This window comes from Adiantum capillus-veneris, chromosome 18 (genome assembly GCF_014529385.1).
Source record: "Adiantum capillus-veneris isolate H3 chromosome 18, ASM1452938v2, whole genome shotgun sequence".
Taxonomy (NCBI): Eukaryota; Viridiplantae; Streptophyta; class Polypodiopsida; order Polypodiales; family Pteridaceae; genus Adiantum; species Adiantum capillus-veneris.
The window spans coordinates 155,879,023-155,901,609 of NC_140948.1; the positions used below are offsets into that span (position 1 = coordinate 155,879,023).

The following is a 22,587-nucleotide window of genomic DNA, read 5'->3' on the forward strand; positions in this document are numbered from 1 at the left end:
CTCAGCAGTTACGTGGGAAGCTTGATGATAAGGCAATCAAATGTATATTTGTGGGGTACAGTAGTGGAAGTAAAGGTAATAGACTTTACAATCCTGCTACAAACAAGATTTTTGAAAGTCGTGATGTAATTTTTGCAGAAACTACTGCTCAACCTATGGTTGCTTTTGATGTACCTCATATACAGACACATGATGTATTTAAAGGTTTGCTTCCTTCTTTTGTGGAGAATCAAGAATCACAACAGGTTGATAATCTTGATCAATCTTTTGATCAGCATGTGACACCTCATGATGTAGAGGAAATTGTGCGTGAAGAGCAAGAAGTTCTCAGGGAAGAAAGAACCTTGCCTAAATGGGTTCAGAAAACTTTGCAGGATAGCAAGTTGGATGCACCGTTGCCACGAAAAACACGTGTTGGTACTACTTTTGGTAGAGAGCAAGTAGATTTGGCTTGCTTTAGCACTCTTTGTGATGCAGATGAGCTTGATTCATTTGAACAAGCTTTAGAGTGTGTTCAGTGGAAAGATGCTATGCAGCAAGAAATTGACTATTCATAAGAATCATACATGGGATCTAGTGGACTTGCCTACAGGTAAAAAGCCTATTGGTACAAAGTGGGTTTTTAAGGTAAAAAGGAAACAAAATGGTAATGTTGACAGGTACAAAGCAAGGCTTGTGTCAAAAGGCTATGCGCAACAGAAAGGCATAGATTATGATGAAACCTTCGCTCCTACTTCTCGTGCGTCCACATTTAGATCACTAGTTGCAATTGCTGCTCATCATGGTTGGAAAGTGTATCAGTTGGATATCAAAACTGCTTTTTTGAATGGTGATTTGTAGGAAGAAGTTTATGTAAGTCAACCAAGTGGTTTTATTGTAAAAGGTCAAGAGCAAAAGGTATGTAGATTACGTAAAGCTTTGTATGGTCTCAAACAGGCTCCAAGAGCATGGTATGAGAAGATACATACTTATTTGATTGGCCAGGGATTTCAGAATAGTCCAACAGAATGTACTTTGTATGTCAAAAAGAGAGATGGAGTTCTCATTATGTTAACACTTTATGTGGATGATATGCTTCTTACAGGTAATACTGCAGATGAAATTGAAGTGTTTAAAGATGCTTTGAGAAAAACCTTTGAGATGTCTGATCTTGGTTTGCTACATTATTACTTGGGTATTCAGTTTGTGCAATCAGAAGATGGCATATACATGTTGCAGGCAAAATATTTGCATAACCTTTTGGACAAGTTTGGTATGCAAAATTGTAAGCCAATCTCTACACCCGTAGAAATTGGATCAAAGTTGAGCATGCATGATGCTGGAGAACCTTTTGATGTACATACTTATGCAGCAGCGGTTGGTTGCTCGATATATTTGGCAGGCAACACTCGTCCAGACATTCAATTTGGGGTTTCACAAGCAAGCAGATTTATGCACAGCCCAGGTATGCATCATTGGCAGGCTGTGAAGCGCATACTTCGTTACCTTTCAGGTACCCCTAATCTTGCCATGTTCTTTCCAAGGGGGGATATGTATGGAAAGCACAGTTCTATGCAGCTTCTTGGTTACAGTGATTCAGATTGGGCTGGTGATTTTGACACACAACATTCCACAAGTGGCAATTGTTTTTTCTTGGGAAATGCATGTATATCTTGGCTAAGCAATAAGCAACCCACAGTGGCTACATCAACTTGTGAAGCTGAGTACAGGGCAGCTTTCACGGCAACAGTTGATTGTGTATGGATACGCAGGTTATTGACAGATCTTTGTGAGTGTCAACAGGCACCCACTACCATTTTCACTGACAGTCGGAGTGCTATGGCAGTTGCAAGGAATCCAGTATTTCATGCAAGAACAAAGCACATAGAGGTTCACTACCACTATGTCAGGGAAAGGCTACATGCAGGGGAGATCACACTAACTTACTGTCCTACACAGGATAACATTGCAGATCTATTTACGAAGGCGTTATCACGAGAAAAGTTTGAAGCTTTTCGAAAAGCTTTGGGCTTACTCTCATACACATGATGATCTGCTACCTTGTACGGATTCACACTATCACTACAGGGGGGATTTGTAGACATGTAGTAGTGTTAGTGTGTATACGCGCTTCACCAGGGGCACTTTTCTCCCACTGGGTTTTTCCCCCTGGACATCCGGTGTGAAAGGACACCTTATCTCTTAGGGTTTCATATAAGCTTTGTAGCTCTGAGTTTGTATATACACTATTATTCTAATACACAGACACACACAGAGAGAGAGAGAGAGAGAGAGAGAGAGAGAGAGAGAGAGAGAGAGAGAGAGACTACAGAGATTTCGTACACAAGCTCTGTGTCTTCTCCTTCTCCATCTTCTTCCTACTCTGAGTTGCTGTCTTCCTTCTGTTTCCTGTTTCATCATCTTCAACAATGATATCCCTATGGACATACCTCCAAAACGAGGGGATGATGACCATCGTATTGAGCTCCTTCCAGGAAGCTCACCGCCTAACAAACCTCCTTATCAAGTCTCACAAGCTCAACAAGAGGAGATTATGAGGCAAGTACAGGAATTGGTAGACAAAGGGATGGTGAGGCCTAGTTCCTCTCCTTTTTGTTCTCCAGTCCTTTTAGTGCAAAAGAAAGATGGTACATACCGTATGTGTGTGGACTATCGAGCACTAAACCATATCACTATTAAAAACAGATTTCCCGTGCCTCGGGTAGAAGATATGTTTGATAAGCTACAACGCTCTACCTACTTCAGTAGGATTGACATTTAGAGTGGCTATCATCAAATAAGGATAGTGGATGAAGATATCCTAAAGACCGCGTTTCGCACAACATTTGGTCTTTATGAATATCTAGTCATGCCTTTTGGCTTGACTAATGCACCAGCTACTTTCAATTGTCTCATGGAGAAAATTTTTAGACCATATCGTAAATTCACTGGAGTGTTCTTTGATGATATCATCATCTACTCCAAGTCTTTGGAGGAACATAAGCAACATCTCCAAGTGATTTTTCAAGCCTTGAGGGAGAACAAACTTTTTCTCAACCAAAAGAAAAGTGAATTCTTCCTTCAAGAGATTCAATATCTAGGTCATATTATCTCTCACGATGGTATTCGTATGGATCCATCAAAGTTAGAGGTAATAAAATCATGGCCTAACCCAAGGAATCTACATGAGCTAAGAAGCTTTATTGATATGTGTGCATACTATAGACGCTTCATAGCAAAATTCTCTCAAGTAGCAAGACCACTACACGACTTAACAAAGAAGAACGTTAAGTTTGTATGGACTGCTAAGGAGCAAAATGCTTTTGAAAAACTCAAAGAGAAGCTTACTTCCCAACCAGTCCTCGTGCTTCCGGATCTCTCAAAGCCATTTGAGGTCGAATGTGATGCCTGTGGTGATTGCCTTGGAGCAGTTTTGCTTCAAGAAGGGCATGCCATAGCATATGAGAGCCGAAGGCTCAATAGTGATGAACGAGTCTTGGGAATTTATGAGAAAGAGCTTTTAGCTGTTCTACATGCCCTAGACACATGGAAGCACTACCTATTGGGAACTCCATTTATCCTACGAACCGACCACCAAAGTCTCAAGTATTTCATGACGCAAACCAAGCTTTCCGACAAACAAATGAGGTGGGCAAATTTTCTTTCGCAATTTAATTTCCATATTGCTCACATAGCTGGTAAGCACAATCAAGTTGCCGATGCACTTTCACGACGACCAAAAGTTAATACGGTGTCTATAGCTACTCACAATGATCTATCCTCTATGATAGATGAGTATGCTACTGACCCTGACTTTAGAGACATAATGTTAGCCCTTGCTTTGGGGAAGAAAGAGGAACCATTCACCTTGCAGGATGGTTATCTTCTCCACGGCAATAGGCTATGTGTTACCCATTCCCTTCGTGAGAAGGTTATGTATGAATCCCATGCTCCTCCATATGCAGGGCATAGAGGTATTCAACCTACTCTCCGAGGAGTAGAGACGTATTTCTATTGGCCTACCATGAAAGTGGACATACAAGAGTATGTTTCAAAATGTGTAGTATGCCAAAAGGCCAAGTATGATAGAGGGAAGCAACCTGGATTACTCCAGTCATTGCCTATTCCAAATTCACCATGGGAGAGTATATCCATGGATTTCATCTTTGGATTACCCAAGTCTATCCATGGGAATACAGGAATATGGACAATAGTCGACAGGTTTAGCAAGCAAGCACATTTTATTCCTGTCAAAAAGACTATTAAGAAACATCAAATGGCAACTCTCTTCATATCTCAGATTTTCAAGCACCATGGATTACCCACATCCATCGTGTCAGATAGAGATCCTAGAATGACCAGTAATTTCTGGAAAGGTCTCTTTGAAAATCTAGGAACAAGATTGAATTTCTCTTCGGCCTATCACCCACAAACGGATGGCCAAAGTGAAATAGCCAATCTTACGATACTCGATCTACTCAAGACTTATGTTACCGAAGTAGATCAACGCTCACAATGGAAAAAGTATTTACCTCTAGTAGAGTATGCTTACAATAATACTGTCCATACTTCTACGGGGAAAGCACCTTTCGAGATCATAGAGGGAAGACCTAAAAGTCCCTTGCTACTCAAAGTACATGGGAAGATCTTCGCCGCCGATGAGTATAGCCGTGACCTACAAGAATCTTTTCAAAAGATTAGGGAGGCTATAGCCATCTCTCAACAAAAGCAAAAAGCTGCTACTGATAAGCACATAAGAGCCTTAATGTTCAAAGAAAATGATTGGGTCTTACTCAAGTTTCCTAAGGCTCGATTAAGGCAAACGACGGGCAAAAATCCTACGGGCCATCAAAAGTATTATGCTAAATTAGCAAAAAGATACTATGGTCCTTTCCAAATCTTGAAGCCCATCAATGAGACGGCTTATCAACTCAAGTTGCCCAACCATTGGCTTATACACAATGCCTTTCATGTAAGCCTACTTAAGCCCTACAAAGGAGAGCCACCAACTGAACCAATTATTGAAGACCCTCCCGAAGTTGAAGACCAAGAAGAGGTGCTACAACCCGAAGCTGTCCTTTGGCATGAAGACAAGGTACTACGACATGGTAAGATAATCCGACGGTATCTTATTAAGTTCAAAAATTATCCTTTTGAAGATGCTAGATGGATGCAAGGAGTACAACTTAAGGATAGTATGAACCTTGTCAATGCTTACAATGCTACATTAGAGTAAGCAAATGTACAAATTTCTTTTAAATGACTCATGTTTTTGTCTTATAAGACTAGTCCTCTTTTTAATTGTGCACAAATTTAACTAGTATGCATGCTTAGAATCATGTTTGTGATGACGACGTCTCTCAAACACCAAGTAGAATTTATCACTCTACTTTGGGAGAATGAAATGGACTAAAGAGCAGACATGCTTGCGGCAGCTATGTCTCCCAAGCACCAAATGGATTAGTCATCCATCTTGGAAAGATGTCGTAGGGTAAAACAGGGATCCTCTACCTGCCAAGTACGATTGACTAATGACTAAGGCTTTATCTCTTCTACCTCATAGTCGAGGACGACTATGATTTCAAGAGAGAGGTAATGTCATAAAATCTAATATCTAACCAACCCAAATGATTTTCTCATATTAAATTGATCACTTAATGTGGGAGAATAAACGGGAACAAGTGTTAAGATATAGATATGTGCTTATAGATCTATCTCGACACGGGGCCAATAGTAAAGGGGCCCAAATGGGAGATGGTCTATCAAGAGCAAGGCTAACCAATGGAGCATAAGACCTTAGGGTTAGCTTCATTGAAGACCTCCAATAATGTGTGTAAAAGTCCTTTGACCTTAGGTAACCTAGGGCTGAGCTTGAGGTGGGAACCTGGCCCAAACTCGAGGTGCTTGTCGTGCTTGAGGTGCTTTTCCTGCTTGAGGCGCTTGTCATGCTTGAGGTGCTTGATTAAGATGCTTGAGGTGGTTGACCTGGTGAATGATTAAGGTGCTTGAGGTGCCTTGAGAAGCTTGCCTGAGATGCTTGTGGGAACACCCCCTACTTCAAGTGCTTAGTCATGCTTGATGACTAAGGGGCCTACACCAACACTCTTGGCTATGGAGTGCAAATCCATCCAAGAGCCAGGCTTCAATGCTTGAGCTTGCCATCTATTTCTTCTTCATTACTATGCTATTATGTATGCTAGCACAAGAGTTATGATAAGTGAGGAACTAGCTCTTTCTCGTATGAAATGTTTCTTCTTCCTATTCCCTACCCTCATTCCCTGCTAGCTCTCTCCACCTTCGAAGGTGTTTGAGGTCTTGGGACTGAGGCTTGGTATAGTTAAAGCTTTCTTCAAGTTTAGGTTATGCTATGATGGTGATGCATGAAGCTTTCCATCTTCATTGCTTCACCTAGGTCACAAGGAACACAAAGAATGTATTGTAACAAGTCTCTCTCTTTATGGGAGAAATCATAATACAAATGCCTATTGGAGGGGGGACCGGCTCCACGTAAATCCGGTCCTCAACTGTTGTCATGTTCTCTAAATTCTCTCTCTTGCAAAAGTATTGTCTATGCCAAGTTAACTAATTGCTATGATTATGTTGCTATCTTCAATTATGTCAACCCGCTATGCTCACAAAATCATTTTTTGAAAGTACTCTCATTAAATTCCGCTACTCTCAAATTGAATAGGCAAATTCCATTACATGTAGCACACTTAGCTGAAAGCGAGAAAGAAAAACTAATGACTTGTGTATTGGTAAAGAAAGAGCTTATATATGGGCTTTACTACAAACAATAAATTTGGCCTCAATCAAGGGGATTTTGGCCGACCTACAAAAGGAGGTTTGTTTTTAGGTGAAAACTAATTTGATGTCCTTTGCAATAATCTCTGTGAAAACAAGTGGATAGCAAATTTGTCAAGCTATATATCCAACAATATCAAAACTTCTTGAAAATTTTACTACATTCTTATTTTTCATTAGCCACCCAAAGGACCTAACTGTATAGCCTCTGCAGGCAAAAAATAAGGTGTCCATAAGGACAAATGGCACTATTGGAGAGAGAGAGAGAGAGAGAGAGAGAGAGAGAGAGAGAGAGAGAGAGAGATTGATTTTATTATCATCCTCGGAGGTCAAATATGACCTATGGGACCAAAGTTACATGTGATGTAGTATGTTTGTGGCTGATGAGTGACTCTTGATGCTCCAAAATTGTGGTGATGAGAGTCGCAATGGAGAGCCCACATTGTGGTTGGGAGAGGAAAGTGTGTAGGTTTGAATCATGGCTAAAAATGTGAGGGAAGCAAGTTCGGATGTCAAAAGCTGAGCACTCTAGTAGTGTGTGGTACTCAGACTCTCGAACTTGCAGTGATAATAATGTGCACAATCGATTTAATTCTTCTCCATTGTCCGAACGCCCTGTCTCACATCGGAGGGAGTGGGAGCTAACCCAAATGGTTGCGATAGTGCGTATTGCTGACAAGGGAATAGGCTCAAGCATGTAAGTGTGAATACTGTTTTCCCTTTCAATGAAGAACATGGTTTTGTAATTGAGGACAATATGGGTGGTGTAATGTATGAAGTGTGACTCACCGGATTCCTCCCAAGTTGTAATACATTGGACTTGTAGAAAAGCTTCATTCACTTGCGAGTCAACTAAGGCATCATGTAGCAAGTGTAATGCATCCCATCTCCCAAACCACTTCTTTGTGTCTTGCATCCATCCCGTGCTCAAGATCTTGCTTTATGCGTCTTTTGAACTTTTGCTTGCTTCCCATGCAATTGTAGGAAGTCGATGTTTTGAAGCGTCTTTATCATGTACTCCACAACCCTTTCCATGTCCATAACCTCAATTGGAAGAGAACCTAACTCAAGAAATAGGAGCATATATGGTGTTTATGTTTTAACTTGGAGAAAGTGTGTAAGAAAACTCTTTTGGACATTCTCAAACTCTTTCCAAGTAGACTTTGAGATGCTCCCATCCCCTTCAACTCCATAAAGAAGAACCAGTGTCACCAATGTGTCAAAAAGGTACTTCTTAAGAACCCAACACTTGATGTTTCCCGTATTACACATGTTCTCAAATGCATAATATGCTCTCTTTCCCGCTTCCAAATGACGCATAGCACATTTATGCCACTTGTGATTGGACGGAATCTCAAGACCAAGGTACTTAAAGCTCTCAACAACTTCAAGTGTCTCATTGTTGTACACAATGCGTGGCTTCTCGTTATGTGAAGACAACGAGCACACAAACACGGAAGATTGGACGGTCCTCGTAATAGCAAAATTCTACTTGTGGCCCGAGATTCAAGGCCAACTAAATCGCAAAACATCGAGATGCCCCAACACATTTAGACATCTGGCTATGGCCTCGTTTCTGTCGTCCTCGAGGTGAGACTCGACTTGGTAAGAGCAACTGTGGGCTATCGTTAGGTATTTTTTCAGAAAATTCAGTCTTGTGCAGAAATCTAGTGGCTCCTGCTTCGCTCACAACTGTGAAAATGGGAGGGCATGCGCAAGCAAAGCCTTTTCTAATAGTCTGCGAGCAGCAACAAGAGCAGCAGCAATCTAAAGACAAGGCTTCTCAAGTGAGCACACGCCGGTATGTGCACATGATCCTTGTCATTTGAAACTATCAAAGACCTGGAAAATAGCAAGCTCCATGATACTTACTTCTTTGCTGCAGTGATGTTGTTCTGAGAAGCTCCGGTGCCACTTTAATGCTAGCCTTCTTTCGATTCAGGTTTGTAATTACCAACCTCTCTGTGCATCAAATTGAATGGGTATCACCTGTGAAATTTCTTAATCATGGTGTAGACTGATGCATAGCTGTTGGCAACATGTGTGTAGGACAATGCATGGATGCTATGAATTTAACTACTAGAAAGTTAGAGACATGGAAATGAAACTGAATAAACCACAGCCCGCTAGAGGGTGAGATCATCCCTGGTAAGCAGACCTGCATGCTTGATGACACGAGACCAGTTTGCTAAGGCATCCACTGTGGCCATGCATCAAAAAATAAGAGTAAACATGAATGCATTCCGGAGAGTTGAGTCATGCCAGCAGTGTGCAAGAGGCCGTGCTCTGAAGGTTGACCTGCGACCCCTTCTGACTTCCTTTCTTAGAAGCTGGGTCTAGGAAGAAATATAGAGTACTAGAGTTAGGATGAAAGAGACCAAGCACTTAGATGGTTTGGGGGGCAAGAGGGATCTCTCCACAGGCCCCCCACAACCGCTTCCGAGGGTCCTACGGGAGGTTGTGCCCCGAAGGTCGACCTCCAGCCCCCTTTGATTGCCTTCTTAGTTGGGTCTAGGAACATAGGGCTAGATTGTAAATCAAACTTGGTGAAGCACTTTGTCCATTTGCTGCTTGTAACCGGCACGGTTGTATATAAAAGTGGAGGAGGAGGTTCATTCCTTTCTCCCGATAACAAAACATGAGTGCCATGGACATTAGTAACAACGTAATAACTTCGTCTTAAAGACACGTTCTTCTCATACTAAGCTACATCATGTGTAGCCGGATACCCACCGAAGTGTAACAACTCCTTAAATACGTTCACAAACCATTTATGCAAGAGGGTTCCAAATAGAAGAATCTAATCTAAAGGATTTGTTTGGGCATGCAAGCTTTGGTAATGTCACATGCACATGGTTTTGTGTGCCACGTGGACATGCTTCATCGACTTCCAGAGCCAATTTTCCCCTTCTTCCTAGATAGGAGTGTCTAGAATCCTAGGAGGGTTAGTACCGGCAATTCTGTGAGCCTGTTTGCAGGACCTACATGTCCGGACAAATCCATTAGATTAGGTTTTCCATATTTGAAACCCTCTTGCATAAATGGTTTGTATACGCGTTTTGTCAGATGTTATTGCACCACAGTGGCATCTGGCATGACATGCTGTAGTTCTAGGTTAGAGGAATCCAACGAGCCATTTCTTGCGTCGATCGGATTCCCGACTTGGCAGATGTGCAACAATTTAGCATCTTGCTCTAGGAATGTTTCTTGAGGAAGAAATAGCTTTTCTTCTTCTGATCGTGATGCTCTTAGGAAATTTGATCGTGATTTTGTAATCTCTTACGTAGATAAGTGCTCTAATAACTTTGTTGTTATGTGCAAAAAGTTCTATTTAGAATGCTTGTTAGGTGAAGTAAACTCTCAGACTTACAATGGTTGTGATCTTTCAATGCAAGAGGTTATCTTGAAACATCAAGACTTTTGTAAACCTTTTGGTTTGAAGTGCCAGCTTAAATTACTTTTTTTATAGACCGTTTGGAAGTTCCACAAAAACCCTATAAAGCTTAGATTTATAGCTACTTCTTGTAACACCTCTTTGATCTAGGTTTCCAAATGACTTAGTTATTGTTTCAAAGCCATTTTATCTAGCGTAAATGAATTGTGGAAAAATCTGATAAAGGAAGCATACGTACCTACCGATTCAAGTTGGATTTTAAATGATTCAGTAGGTGTGATTCCTGTTATAAAGTTTTTAAACTCTTCAAGAAGCCTTAAGGAGAAAACTCCTCCTTTTTGTCTCCAAACTTTTGAGTTTACAATGCTATATACGAAGCTAAATTTGGAGGACCTTAAATTCAGAGTCAAGTCTCTTATTTCAAAAGTTTTTGCGAAGGATAGATAGAAGGCATTGCTAGTAGAAAAGTCAGCCTTGAACTTTGACTTCTTATGGTTAAAAAGTAAGAATGTAGATGTAAATAAAACCTAGATTGTAGATGACATTGACATCAGATCTTGGTTAGATTTTCTTTTGGATAATTTATATATAACCGTCGGTGACTCTCTTTTCAAGCAAACAATTGGTATCCCTATGGGCACCAATTGTGCTGTTTTTTTGCTAATTTCTATCTTTTCACTTATGAGTTGATTTTATGGAGCGTCTTGTCCTTGCCAACACTTGCCCAATATTTTTGCACAAGTTATGCAATGTAAGACGCTTGGTAGAGGATCTTTTTGTTCCTGACGTTTCTTCTTTTCAAGATTTTATGTACTTGAATTCGAGTTCTATAGGTGGAGGAATTTATCCTAAGGAGTTTTGTGAACTTAACTGCACCACAAATAGTAGTTGTTGTGCCTTTTTAGACCTGAAGATTTTTCAGGCTCCCTTGGGATTAGAAGTATATAGGGATTAGAAGTAGATATCTATGATAAGCGCCTTAAGCCAGAATATGCCAATCTAAATATCATCCGTATGCCTCACATTTCTTTGAACATTTCTCTTTTAGCTGAGTACAGTGTCATTTGCTCTCAATTATTTAGATTTTCTCGTCTTTGTTCTAGTAAATCTGCTTTTGTTGTTCAATTGTGCCATCTTATTTCTTTACTTGTTGAGAAAGGATACTCATTTAAAAGAATAATGAAAAACGTTCGTTCATTTTTGCATCGTAGTAAGTTTCTATACTAATAGATAAAGGGGGAGGGAATTCCGGCTCCCCCCCTTCGCCACACGTCAGAAGCTGCTTCAACCGGTGGGTGTGGCTTGCACCTCCGGGAGCACAGTGATAGAGAGAGAGAGAGAGAGAGAGAGAGAGAGAGAGAGAGAGAGAGAGAGAGAGAGAGAGAGAGAGAGAGAGAGAGAGAGAGAGAGAGAGAGAGAGAGAGAAATGAAATGAAATGTTATATTAACGTCTTCAAAAGGCCAGAGTGACCTATGAGACCAAACTGATACAAAAGTGGTGAATCTGTTACAATGTCTGAAAAGTGTGAAAGTGTGAAAATAAATACGAAAAACTAAATACAAAGTATTAGATAAACTTCTTAGGAGCATTCTGGGTGTCTGGCTAGAATGCTTCTAATCCTTTGTTGTAGTCTCCTCCGGTGAAGTGTGCTTCTGCATCTCGGTCGTGGTCGTCTCGATTTCCTAAGCTCAATCGCCCTGTCAATGAGGGTGCCTTTGGTATGAATGTGGGTACTCCTTTGTGCTTGCTGCTGGCCTCTTGCTTCTCCTTCCATTCCTGCTTCTCTCTATCCGAAGAAATCTGTGATCTGCCTCTGAGGCTATAGTGCTCTTTGTCTTCTCATTAGATTATCCCTGTGCCGATGTAGTTCCAGTAGGTACAGGCCTAAGCACCTTTGATCTTGGTATTGCATGACTCTATCTAGAGGTCCAAAGCCTTCTTTAAATAGGCAATGGAAACGCCCACGTATCTCATAGTATATGGTGCAATGGCATATGCAGTGTAATTCTGTCTCCGGCTCCATTCCGCATAACTTGCAAATTCTGCTCTCAGGTGGGATTCCCCTAAATCTGCCAAATTCAATTTCCAGCTGGTGTGAGGATGTACGAATCTGACCAATAGCACATCTCAAACCATGAGACAGGTGGGTAGCTCGGGCGAATCACAAAACCATCTTCAGATAGCTGTAGGAAGTTTCCTTTGTAGTCGGCCATCTTCGTGCCCAATTCTTGTGTAGGGTCTACCCATGTCCTCTTAGTGTCCAACTGTATAAGATCCTGGCGGATGATTGCCAGTGATGGAGCCTCAAGAGAGTATTGGAAGGGGGGTAATCTTTCCATATTGAACCCGTGTCTCTGAAACCACGAGGACAGTTGCGCATACCAGCATGATGTATCTCCTTTCATTGCTAATTGTTGAGAGGATTCGAGGGGCCAATGTAGTATATCGGCAATTATTTGTATCCCATAAACCATGTATAAAGGACACTGATCTGGTAAGAGCTTCAATTTCTATCAGAGGGGTAGCTAGTTCCGCTCGGGTAACCGCGTGTGGTACGGAGGCCTTGGCTCTAATCATTTGGGAAATCATAGATACCAAAGGTCTCTCCATTGACTTCCAATTATCCTGATCCACAGATGGTCCCATAATCTGGACCCCATAAAGCATAGCCGAAGCCACCACAGTATTAAAGAGCCAAAGTTTTGTTCGTGGTTCCTGAAGCTGCACTTGTGAACACATCCTCTCCAACCCTCCCAAGGCCGCAGAGGCTCTGGACAATCTAGCATCCGCTGCTTTCTTAAGAGTAAACTTCAGTCCTGTAAATACCACACCAAGGTATGTGTATACATCTGTGTACTCTACTGTATCCTAGCCATATGCAAATGTAGGTGCCGATCTCCTAACCCACTGCGGTGTGGTGTTAAACACCATAACTTCGGTTTTACCCAAATTTACCGACAGTCCGCTGTCCTCCGCGAATTTATGTAATGCATCTAACTGCCTCTGCATTCCATCTAGTGATTCTGCTATCAATACAATATCATCTGCATACAACAACAGAGGGATCCATGACCTTGCAAGTTGAGCACCTCTGTCACCCTCTCTATCAATGTAATCTGATACCTCATCTATATACATACCAAATAAAGTAGGGGACAATGGGCATCCCTGCCTTACTGCAACGATGGAATGAACAATTTCGGAATCCCCTTTTGGAGTACGTACATAACCAGTTACTGACCCGTATAAGGCCATGATCCCCCAGATGATCTCTTTGGGGACCCCTAAATCTTGCATTCTGCGCATCAATCTGGCCCTTGGTACTGTATCAAAAGCTTTGCGAAAATCCACAAAGCAACAATACATCCTTCTCCCGCTTGCTCTTCCTTCCTCAATAATGGCTCTGAGCGTAAGAATATGATCTAAAGTGGAATAACCCCTCCTGAATCCAGCTTGTCCTGTTGCCCTTATGCCCTCATTCTCTGCCCATCTACTCAATTTTTGTTCCAGAATGGATGCGTACAGTCGGGTCAATGTGTGACCCACCATAATGGTACGGTAGTTCCCGGGTATCATAGGATCCCTTGACTTGAAAATAGATACGATAGTAGATAATTTCCAAGATTTAGGTAATCCTTCACACACGACCCGATTAAACAGACGAGCAAGGACTTCTGAAAGTAGATCCCTTGCATGGATCAGATGTTCTGCTACTGGACCCTCATGATCATATGCTCTTCTTGTCTTCATCTTATCAATGGCTTTTTCCACCATTTCCGTAGTAAAGAAAGTACTGGTAGCAGGGCATGGCTCTAGCGGATCTGGTAATGGAGGCTATCCAGATACCGTATATAATGATGTTACATATTGACCCCAAATCTCAGGAGAAGTAATTGTCGGAGGCGATGAGTGCTCGTGAAATAAACGCCAGGCCTCATGTGAGTCCTAACTTAAGAAGAGCTGATATAAATCCTTCTCCAGTTTGGCTAAAAATGCCCTTTTCTTGCGACGTACTATACGCCGAAGAGCAATCCGAGACTGCTTATATGTGATGATCCCAAGTGTAAGCTCTTTGTGGACCTAGGTTCTCGTCTCTCTGCATTCCTTGTCGTACCAACTGTTTTGAGGCATGTTCCCAGATCCTCTCTTTTGATCAGGCTGAGTATGTGGGTATGCCTCTTGTGCTGCTCCCTGTAGTATCTCTGTTAGCTAAGAAGTAATCTCCTCTACAGTATATACTGGCTCAGCTGCCCACATCCTATTATAGATCTTTTCCGCCGGCTATACTAGTATTTTTAATGTTTCTTCCTTTGGAATGTTCAAGATAATCAGTAGTAAATTCAGTAAAAGTGGGGAGCTTAAAAGCCCACTTATTGTTTGACTTAGTAACACACTATTTTGTTGTTTTGATCTCTAGCGCTTCAAGTATTTTTACTCTAGCTTGACAAATGCTAGCCTTTATCATGGCTGAGTATGCCCATCACCTCCGGAGGGTGATAGAAACTCAGCTTGTTGGTTTTGTAGGGTACGTTCAAAGCATGAATGACCTCTATACAAACCTGCAGTTACTCGTGGGCACTGACGACGTGAGTAGAGATGTCATAGTTATTGTCCAAGCTATACATGATAAAGGTGATAATCTTATTCTTCCTATCTGGACAAGCAGCGAAGTTGAGGTCACATTTTGTCAAGTTTGGATCTTTGTACCTCTTTGGTTATTTGCAGCCTCTTCTTCATAGGTTTGTAGTAGTATTCTTTTTTCGATTTCGTATTTAGCTTGCATTAGGACTTTAGAATTTTATTCCTTTAGAAGTTGTTGTGAGAAGTTTGATTTCTAGGATTAAGTTTTTAAGAAGCCTTATCCTTTTTTGTTTAAAGTTAAGTACTTGTTTAAGTTTTAGCCAAGTAAGCTGCGTCAACTTATTTTGAGCATGCCTTCACTAGAAACATTTTTAAGTTAATAATATTTTGTTTTATCTAGTTTGGTTTTGTAGCAAATAAAGTTATTTAGTTTTTTTTCCTTTTTTTTTTCTTGTGTCCCTTGCTTTTATTGTTTTATGAGTGCTTTATTCCCTCTTATAATTCGTGAGTTCAGACTATTCTGAACCTATGAAGGTATATAACAATTTCACCCAAATGGATGAGTCCATTAGATTAGGTTTACCAGTTTTGGAACCCTCTTGCATAAATGGTTTGTACGCGCATTTTGACAGGTGTTGTTACGCTACGGTGGGCATTTGGCATGACGTGCATGTAGTTCTAAGCCAACAGAATCCAACGAGCCATTCCCCGCGTCGATAGGATTCCCGGGTGGGCAGATGTGCAACAGTTTCACCCAGAAACTGTCACACATCTGCGCTTGTGGAAAGAAATGAAAGAGAGGATGCTCGAAAGAGATGGATATCCAAGTGAGAGAGGTTCTTGTTAAAAAATTTCACTCTGTAAGTGAATTTTTAAGTTGTAGGGCTCACACTTCAAAATCCAAATTCTAAAGGTTCCAAATCCAAATTTCACTCTGTAAGTGAATTCTAAGTTGTAGGGCCATTTATCGTTTCACACATGCGCACTCATGCTCAACGGTTTTCTAAGTCTAATGGAATACAGCTAGTTTAAGGTTGTGCATTAAGCAGAGCTGTTGATGGTTCGAACCGCATCTGTTTCCTGTTTTGAGTATCTGTTCATGTCTTGCCTGTGCAGTGGGACAAAACCGAGCTATCTTGGCGTGCAAAAGAATCCTCCTTCATTGGCTCTTTGCCCCCCTACTCCAAATTGTATCTCAACATCAGAAGAACTCAATGATCCAAGTCATTTTGTCCCACCCTGGTGTGCTAGACTTGACTCATCTTTGTGAAGTTGTGGTCGAATGAAGTCCTTGTTCACTTAATCATTAGAGCAGGACATACAACCCGGAAGATGGACGGGGTAAGAAGAAGCCTGTTTCAAGGGAACAAGCAATGAAAGAACTGCTTGATGTGGTATGTAGATTGTGCCAAGGCATCATACCGCTCAGAATGAATTCGAGATTCAGTGCTTGTATGTTAAAAAATAAATCAGCATTTGCACCATCTCAAATGACACAGATCAAATCCACAAAGCCAGATAACTTCACATCCAATATAGTGGAACAGAGGGATGATTATGTGTACGTTGAATATGAGAGCCCCCTTCTTGGGGTGAGTTAGCTGTCATTTACAATCAATTTATCGGGTGTAAACAGTGACATATGTATAGCTTGTGGATGATGCCATGTGACTTATGTGTAGTTTGTGGATGATGTGGAGTTCTGGTTTCCTCCGGGCGATCGTTCCTTGGTTGAATATAGATCAGCATCCCGTTTTGGCAAGACAGATTTTGACATCAATCGCAAGCGAATAAGGGTAAGAGTGGACCGTTTCCTTGTTTCATAATTTTCTGGTGTCTTTGTTCAACAACACTGCTTGTAAACACCAGTTATGTTTTTACAGGCATTGCGGCTGGCCTTAGAAAAGAAAGGCTGGCAGTCGGTTGGATACTAAGAGATATTTGTGGACTGGAATTTGCCAGTTCTGTTGATGAAGCTGGGATTCATGTGCATGACACCTGATTCTTTTCATGGTAGAGTTGTACAAAAAGATTTAATTTGGTCTTCAGGGCCAAGATTTTGTTTTAAAGCACATTGTTTCTTCTTCAATATCAAAGCAAAGTGTTCACATTTGATATCCGCTGCAGCTTCGATAGCTTGTTGTAAATGATACAAAATTATGCTACTACTTTGCAAGAAAATAGCATAGGATTCACATTTGAATGGCCTGTAGGTTTCGTTCCCACGATATTAAGATTTTCTTCTCAATTGTGTGTGGAGAGATGAGAGAAATGAAACGTTTATGCAGGGTGGAAGGTGTCTTTTGCAAGACCAATATTGATTTTTTTTTTTTTGGAAAACCTTGCCAAGCTTGTATTTGGGTGTGGCATCTGGACGTCACAATGTACATAGTGTACATAGAGGTGTGCTTTTTTATGAATTGGAGTACTTTGTTGAGGAGTTGGTCCTTGGATGCGGCGCAATTTTGCTGGAGTTGCTTTTGAGCATGCAAAAACGTTTTTTGACTGCAAATAGGTCAAGTACTATGCGGTGAAGTGCTCTCTCAGCTGTGAAGTTTGATATGTGTGGGCACTAACAATATGTGGAAGCTGGCATGCGGGACCGTTAGAGATGTGTTTAGAGGCCTTGAGAACCGGGAGTTGTCTAGTTCACATGAATTGGAGATCAAACATTTTGTCGACTTGTTTTCTAGCCATTTTTAATTCGTTCGCAAAAACGTCATTCAAGGGTGAAAATTGTCCTAAAGTAGCATTGAAATGGCCAAAAAAGTAGGCACTTTTGTGATGAAGAAGTGTAAAAAATGCTACATCACGTGTAAAGCTAGCAGCATGCTTGTAGGAGGCAAATTTAAAAGTTTTTTATGAAAGTGCTTATGAAGAACACAAATGACTTTCATGTTGGTATTGTCGCGTAGTCTTGCTCTCTTCTCTTTGTGCAATTGACACTTGGAAAGAAGGGGAGTGAAGTAAATAATGTTTCGGTCCGGGGGGGGGGGGCTTTGTGTTTTTTTTTCCTCTTGCTGAGACGATAAAGTTGTGTGTGTCTTTTGGATAGTTTGATTGGTGTGTGCTCGTAATTTCATGTCCTATGTTCTACAATGTGTGTCTTCCATGGAGTTTTGGGTTTGGGAGTGCTTATAATTCCCCAAAATTGAGGCTATTGAGTTGGGAGAAAGGAGACCATCTTAGACTTGGGCCCTGCAATGATGGACTTGCATAGGTGAAAGTGTGGGCTCATTCATTGTCGTGGAGTAGCTCCCCTTCAACCAATGTATCTATGATCCGTTGAAGTTGCCATGGCTCGTCACTAGCATGGCAAGAATCTGTAATTTTTTGGATCTATTAATATAATTCACTCACCATTGTGAGTTTTGCCAAAAGAAAAAGGATATAATAATACAAGATAAAGATGAATATGTGATTGAACTTGATGCTTGTGCAAAGGTTTTGGAATGACATGCTATGCTTGAAAGTGTACCCGAGTTTGATAATGCTTCTAAAAATGATATGTTGTGGAAGGTAAACAAAGATGGGAGCGATAATGCCATAATGTACGATGAAATGAATAGCCAAGCATTATCAAATGAGGTTTGGATGGAGGATTTTGATGTATGGATTGATTGATGATCGACAACTATTCATAAAATTTTATTTGATCAAAGACCATTTTTTTAATATGTGTAGACTTGCACAATATGTAGACTTGTTGTATTGAGCATAAATGCTCTAGTAGACTGGGAGGGTGTGCAGGTTATGTCATGTCAGGTGTTTCTTGCATTGCTAAAATTGTTTGTTTTCGGAAAAAATTTACCAACTTACTTTTGTGTGTGGCATGTGGATGGTACAATATACATAGTGTATATATAGCAATTTACTTTTTGACGTTTGTTGCCGTATGTATACTTTGTCAAGGAGTCGGCACTTTCGATGCAGTGTCATTTTCCTTTGAGTTGCTTTTGAGCTTAGTTGCTTAGGTTGCAAATAGTTCAAAATCAATATGGTCAAGTACCCATCTCGCCTCAAAAATTTTGTACGTGCTCTCATCGACTATATGTGGAGACTAGGGCGTGGGGCCATAAAAAATGCATATAGAGGTCATAAGACGAAAGATTATGTAAGTTCACGTGAATTTGAAGTTGAAACATTTTTATCCTCTTGATTTTGGAGATTTCCACAATTGTTTTTCCTTTATTTCTCTCATAAAAGGTAATTTTAGGTTAAATACATCCAAAAATAGTAGTAAAATGGCATTTGTGATGTCAAACAGGGTAAAATTTACCACACCATTCATGATGGCATGAGTGTGTTAGAACAAGGGCATTTTGCAGTGGAAAATGGCATTGTATTTCGTCAATTGGAGCTATGGGAGGGGGAAAAGAAAGAAGAAACTTGAGTTTTTGATTGTGCTTGGGGGATTATCAGTGTTGAGAATCATGTTTTGTTGTGTATCTCTTGGTGTTTTCTTGAGAGGTTAAGTTTGTCGAGAATGGTGGTTTTTTCTTTGTCTCTTGGTTGGCTTTGTTGGCATATGCTAATAATTCCAAGCCCTAGCATCCTCAATTCCTCTCACAATGTGTTTCGGTTGGTGATGCTTGTAATTTCGAAAAGGAAAGGCTTGAGTTGGAACAAAGGACATCACTAAATCGGACCCCTTAGCACCATCAGTGATACTCACCAATGACTTTTCCCTTACACACTTTAGGTATTGGTAGTTTCCTTACCACACCCACATAAGAGGTACCACACCCTCTCAAACCATGCCCAAGAACAGATGTTATGATGATTAGTACCAAGAGCTATGTAAACATACGTTTAGTACATAGTAACCATGCCCAAGAACAAATGGTATGATGATGAGTACAAAGAGCTATGGGGAGAACACAAAAAGCACAAGTTCCATGGAGAATAAAAAGTGAGAATCCAAGAGACTCGAGATCTAGAGTTGTTCTATGTACTCATGAGACAAGTAATTCATGGCCTAGTGCAAGCTTAGAGAGTCTCACCCACCCACTTGATCGAGGACCACATAGATGGTACGAAGATATAGAGAAATTTTATCACGCAATTGGGTGGTCATCAATACCAAAGGCCCAAGGCCACACCCTACCACATCCTATTTCTTCATTACAATGCTTACAAAACAAGTAATCCTTTGATCACACAAGTATGTAGAGTGAGCACCTTATTTAGTGCCACATGCACACTAAGTAGTTTTATTTAGTACCCTTTAATAGAGCCCCTTTTTTAGGCCCTACGAACAAAGTAGAATATGTACACCGTTGTGGTTATCCACAAGTTGGAGAACACTTCCAATAGTGGAAATAGCAATGCCAGAAGTTTTGCTCAGCTCATATGCAGAGAGTGAGGGTGTGCGTTACCTAAACTAGGCGTGATTTTTCTACTATTGACCACATCTTTACACTGTGCTACTTCATTGATCACATCTTTACATTGTGCTACTTTATTGATCAAGCAAACTGGCTTGATACCTTGAAGATATCCCGCTTTGCCAGTGGCCAACTTTTTGAGCCCATCATACACTCAATAGTAAAAAAAGAGGGCATATGGGAGTGAACCATAAAATGGCATCTTTCTAGCATTTATTTGCTCATATAATTGCCTACAATGTGTCTACATACCCACAAGACTCAAGCTACCAAAAATCTTAACCCGCTTTCCACCTCAAGTTTCTCCAAAATCTTCAAATACATGCACCTTATCTTGGACTTTAAAAAATTGATGCTTGACTTCCCATCTTCTTCTCTTATTTTGAATCAATGCCTTGTCTGTATGCAAATGACTTTGATAGTTGTATTTATCCATAGTTGCATCAAGATTTATCAAGCACTTTCAAGCATCTTGACATTGTTATCAAACCATCTTTCTCTTCCTAGCCATAAAATTCTTTATTGGCCTTTGTCTTCTTTTGCCTCTCTCTCCATTCTCCTCCTCTCTATCACCTCCCGTATTTCCCTCTCAATATCCCTATGTTCTCTCTCTTTCTCTCATCCTCTTCTCTCTCTCTCTCTCTCTCTCTCTCTCTCTACTTTCCCCCCTTTCTTTCATCTTCTCTCTCTATGACCATCATCACCGGCTCTTCAAGACAAGTACATATCATAAGCCGGGCTTTCACTCTTTTTCCAGCCCCAGCTAAGGGCTTCACTACAAAATGGGAGGGAATTCTCTTGGTGGCTTGTGAATGAAATGAAATGAAATGAAATGAAGGGGACAACTGGCACGAGGGAACGACCTGGCAATTGGTGCGTGAGCCGAGGACATAGGCAAGAGATATTTTGTTGGAACCGAGATGCATGATGTCATCTCATGAGTGGTCTGTTGCAATTAATGTGCATGTGGATACTGAACAACAAGCGGAATTTCCTGTTAGAGATAGATAGATAGATAGATTTTATTATCATCCTCGGAGGTCAAATATGACCTATGGGACCAAAGTTACATGTGATGTAGTATGTGTATGGCTGATGAGTGACTCTCGATGCTCTAAAATTGTAGTGATGAGAGTCGCAATGGAGAGCCCACACTTTGGCTGGGAGAGGAAAGTGTGTAGGTCTAAGTTATGGCTAAAAATGTGAGAGAAGCAAGTTCGGATGTGATCAAAAGCTGAGCACTCTAGTAGTGTGTGGTACTCAGACTCTCGAACTTGCAGTGAGCATAATGTGCACAATCGATTTGACTCTTCTCCATTGCCCCAACGCCCTATCTCGCATCGAAGGAAATGGGAGCTAAGCCGAATTGTTGCGATAGTGCGTATCGCGGACAAGGGAATAGGCTCAAGCATGTAAGTGTGAGTACGGTTTCCTCTCTCAACGAAGAACATGGTTTTGTAGTTGGGGGCAATATAGGTGGTGTAATGTATGAAGCGTGACCCACCGGATTTCTCCCAAGCTGTAATACATTGGCGTTGTAGAAAAGCTTCATTCACTTGAGAGTCAATTGAAGCATCATGTAGCAAGTGTAATGCATCCCATCTCCCAAACCACTTCTTTATGTCTTGCATCCATCCCGTGCTCAAGATCTTTCTTTTATGCGTCTTTTGAACTTTTTTGCTTGCTTCTTATGCAATTGTAGGAAGTCGATGTGAGGGGTTTTGACGCATCTTTATCATGCACTCCACAACCCTTTCCATGCCCATAACCTCAATTGGAAGAGATCCCGACTCAAGAAGTAGGAGCATATATGGTGTTTGTGTCTTAACTTGGAGAAAGTTTGTAAGAAAACGCTTTTGGACATTTTCAAACTCTTTCCAAGTAGACTTTGAGATGCTCCCGCCCCACACTTCAACTCCATAAAGAAGAACCGGTGTCACCAATGCATCAAAAAGATACTTCTTGAGAACCCAACACTTGATGTTTCCCGCATTACACATGTTCTCAAATGCATAATATGCTCTCTTTCCCGCTTCCAAACGATGCATAGCACATTCATGCCACTTGTGATTGGATGGAACCTCAAGACCAAGGTACTTAAAGCTCTCAACAACTTCAAGTGTCTCGTTGTTGTACACAATGCATGGCTTCTCCTTATGGTTGGTTTTCACAAGCATAACGTTTGTTTTGGATTCATTTACAATCAGCCCACTATGCAAGCAAAAGTTCTCAAGGACAACCATAAGCTTTTGTGCACCTTATAAAGTGTGTGCGAGAAGGACTACATCATCCGCATACAACAAAAGCATGATTACCGCATTGCAAACAGTGACCTCTTCAATGCCTTCTTCTTGCATAAAGTCAAGTACCATTTGTTCCAATTGATCGATGCATATCCTTGTTTAACCCCAATAGTGCTTACAAAAATTTCTGAAATTTCT

General features: G+C 40.9%; 1 protein-coding gene across 2 annotated transcripts; it reads left to right on the forward strand.

The window, feature by feature from the left end:
* Positions 1-8,223: 8,223 nt before the first annotated feature.
* On the forward strand, positions 8,224-16,878 carry LOC147436683 (uncharacterized). 2 transcript variants are annotated; one of them, XM_086489497.1, is made up of 8 exons: positions 8,224-8,373; positions 8,447-8,584; positions 8,669-8,725; positions 15,876-16,001; positions 16,075-16,153; positions 16,259-16,351; positions 16,442-16,555; positions 16,643-16,878. In XM_086489497.1, exons 1-8 carry the CDS (start codon positions 8,348-8,350, stop codon positions 16,691-16,693), a joined length of 684 nt encoding a protein of 227 aa, XP_086345623.1. In that variant the 5' UTR covers positions 8,224-8,347; the 3' UTR covers positions 16,694-16,878. The 2 variants fall into 2 exon arrangements, with proteins under 2 accessions (XP_086345623.1, XP_086345624.1); XM_086489498.1 differs by having other exon boundaries at positions 8,250-8,373; positions 8,455-8,584.
* Positions 16,879-22,587: the final 5,709 nt, after the last annotated feature.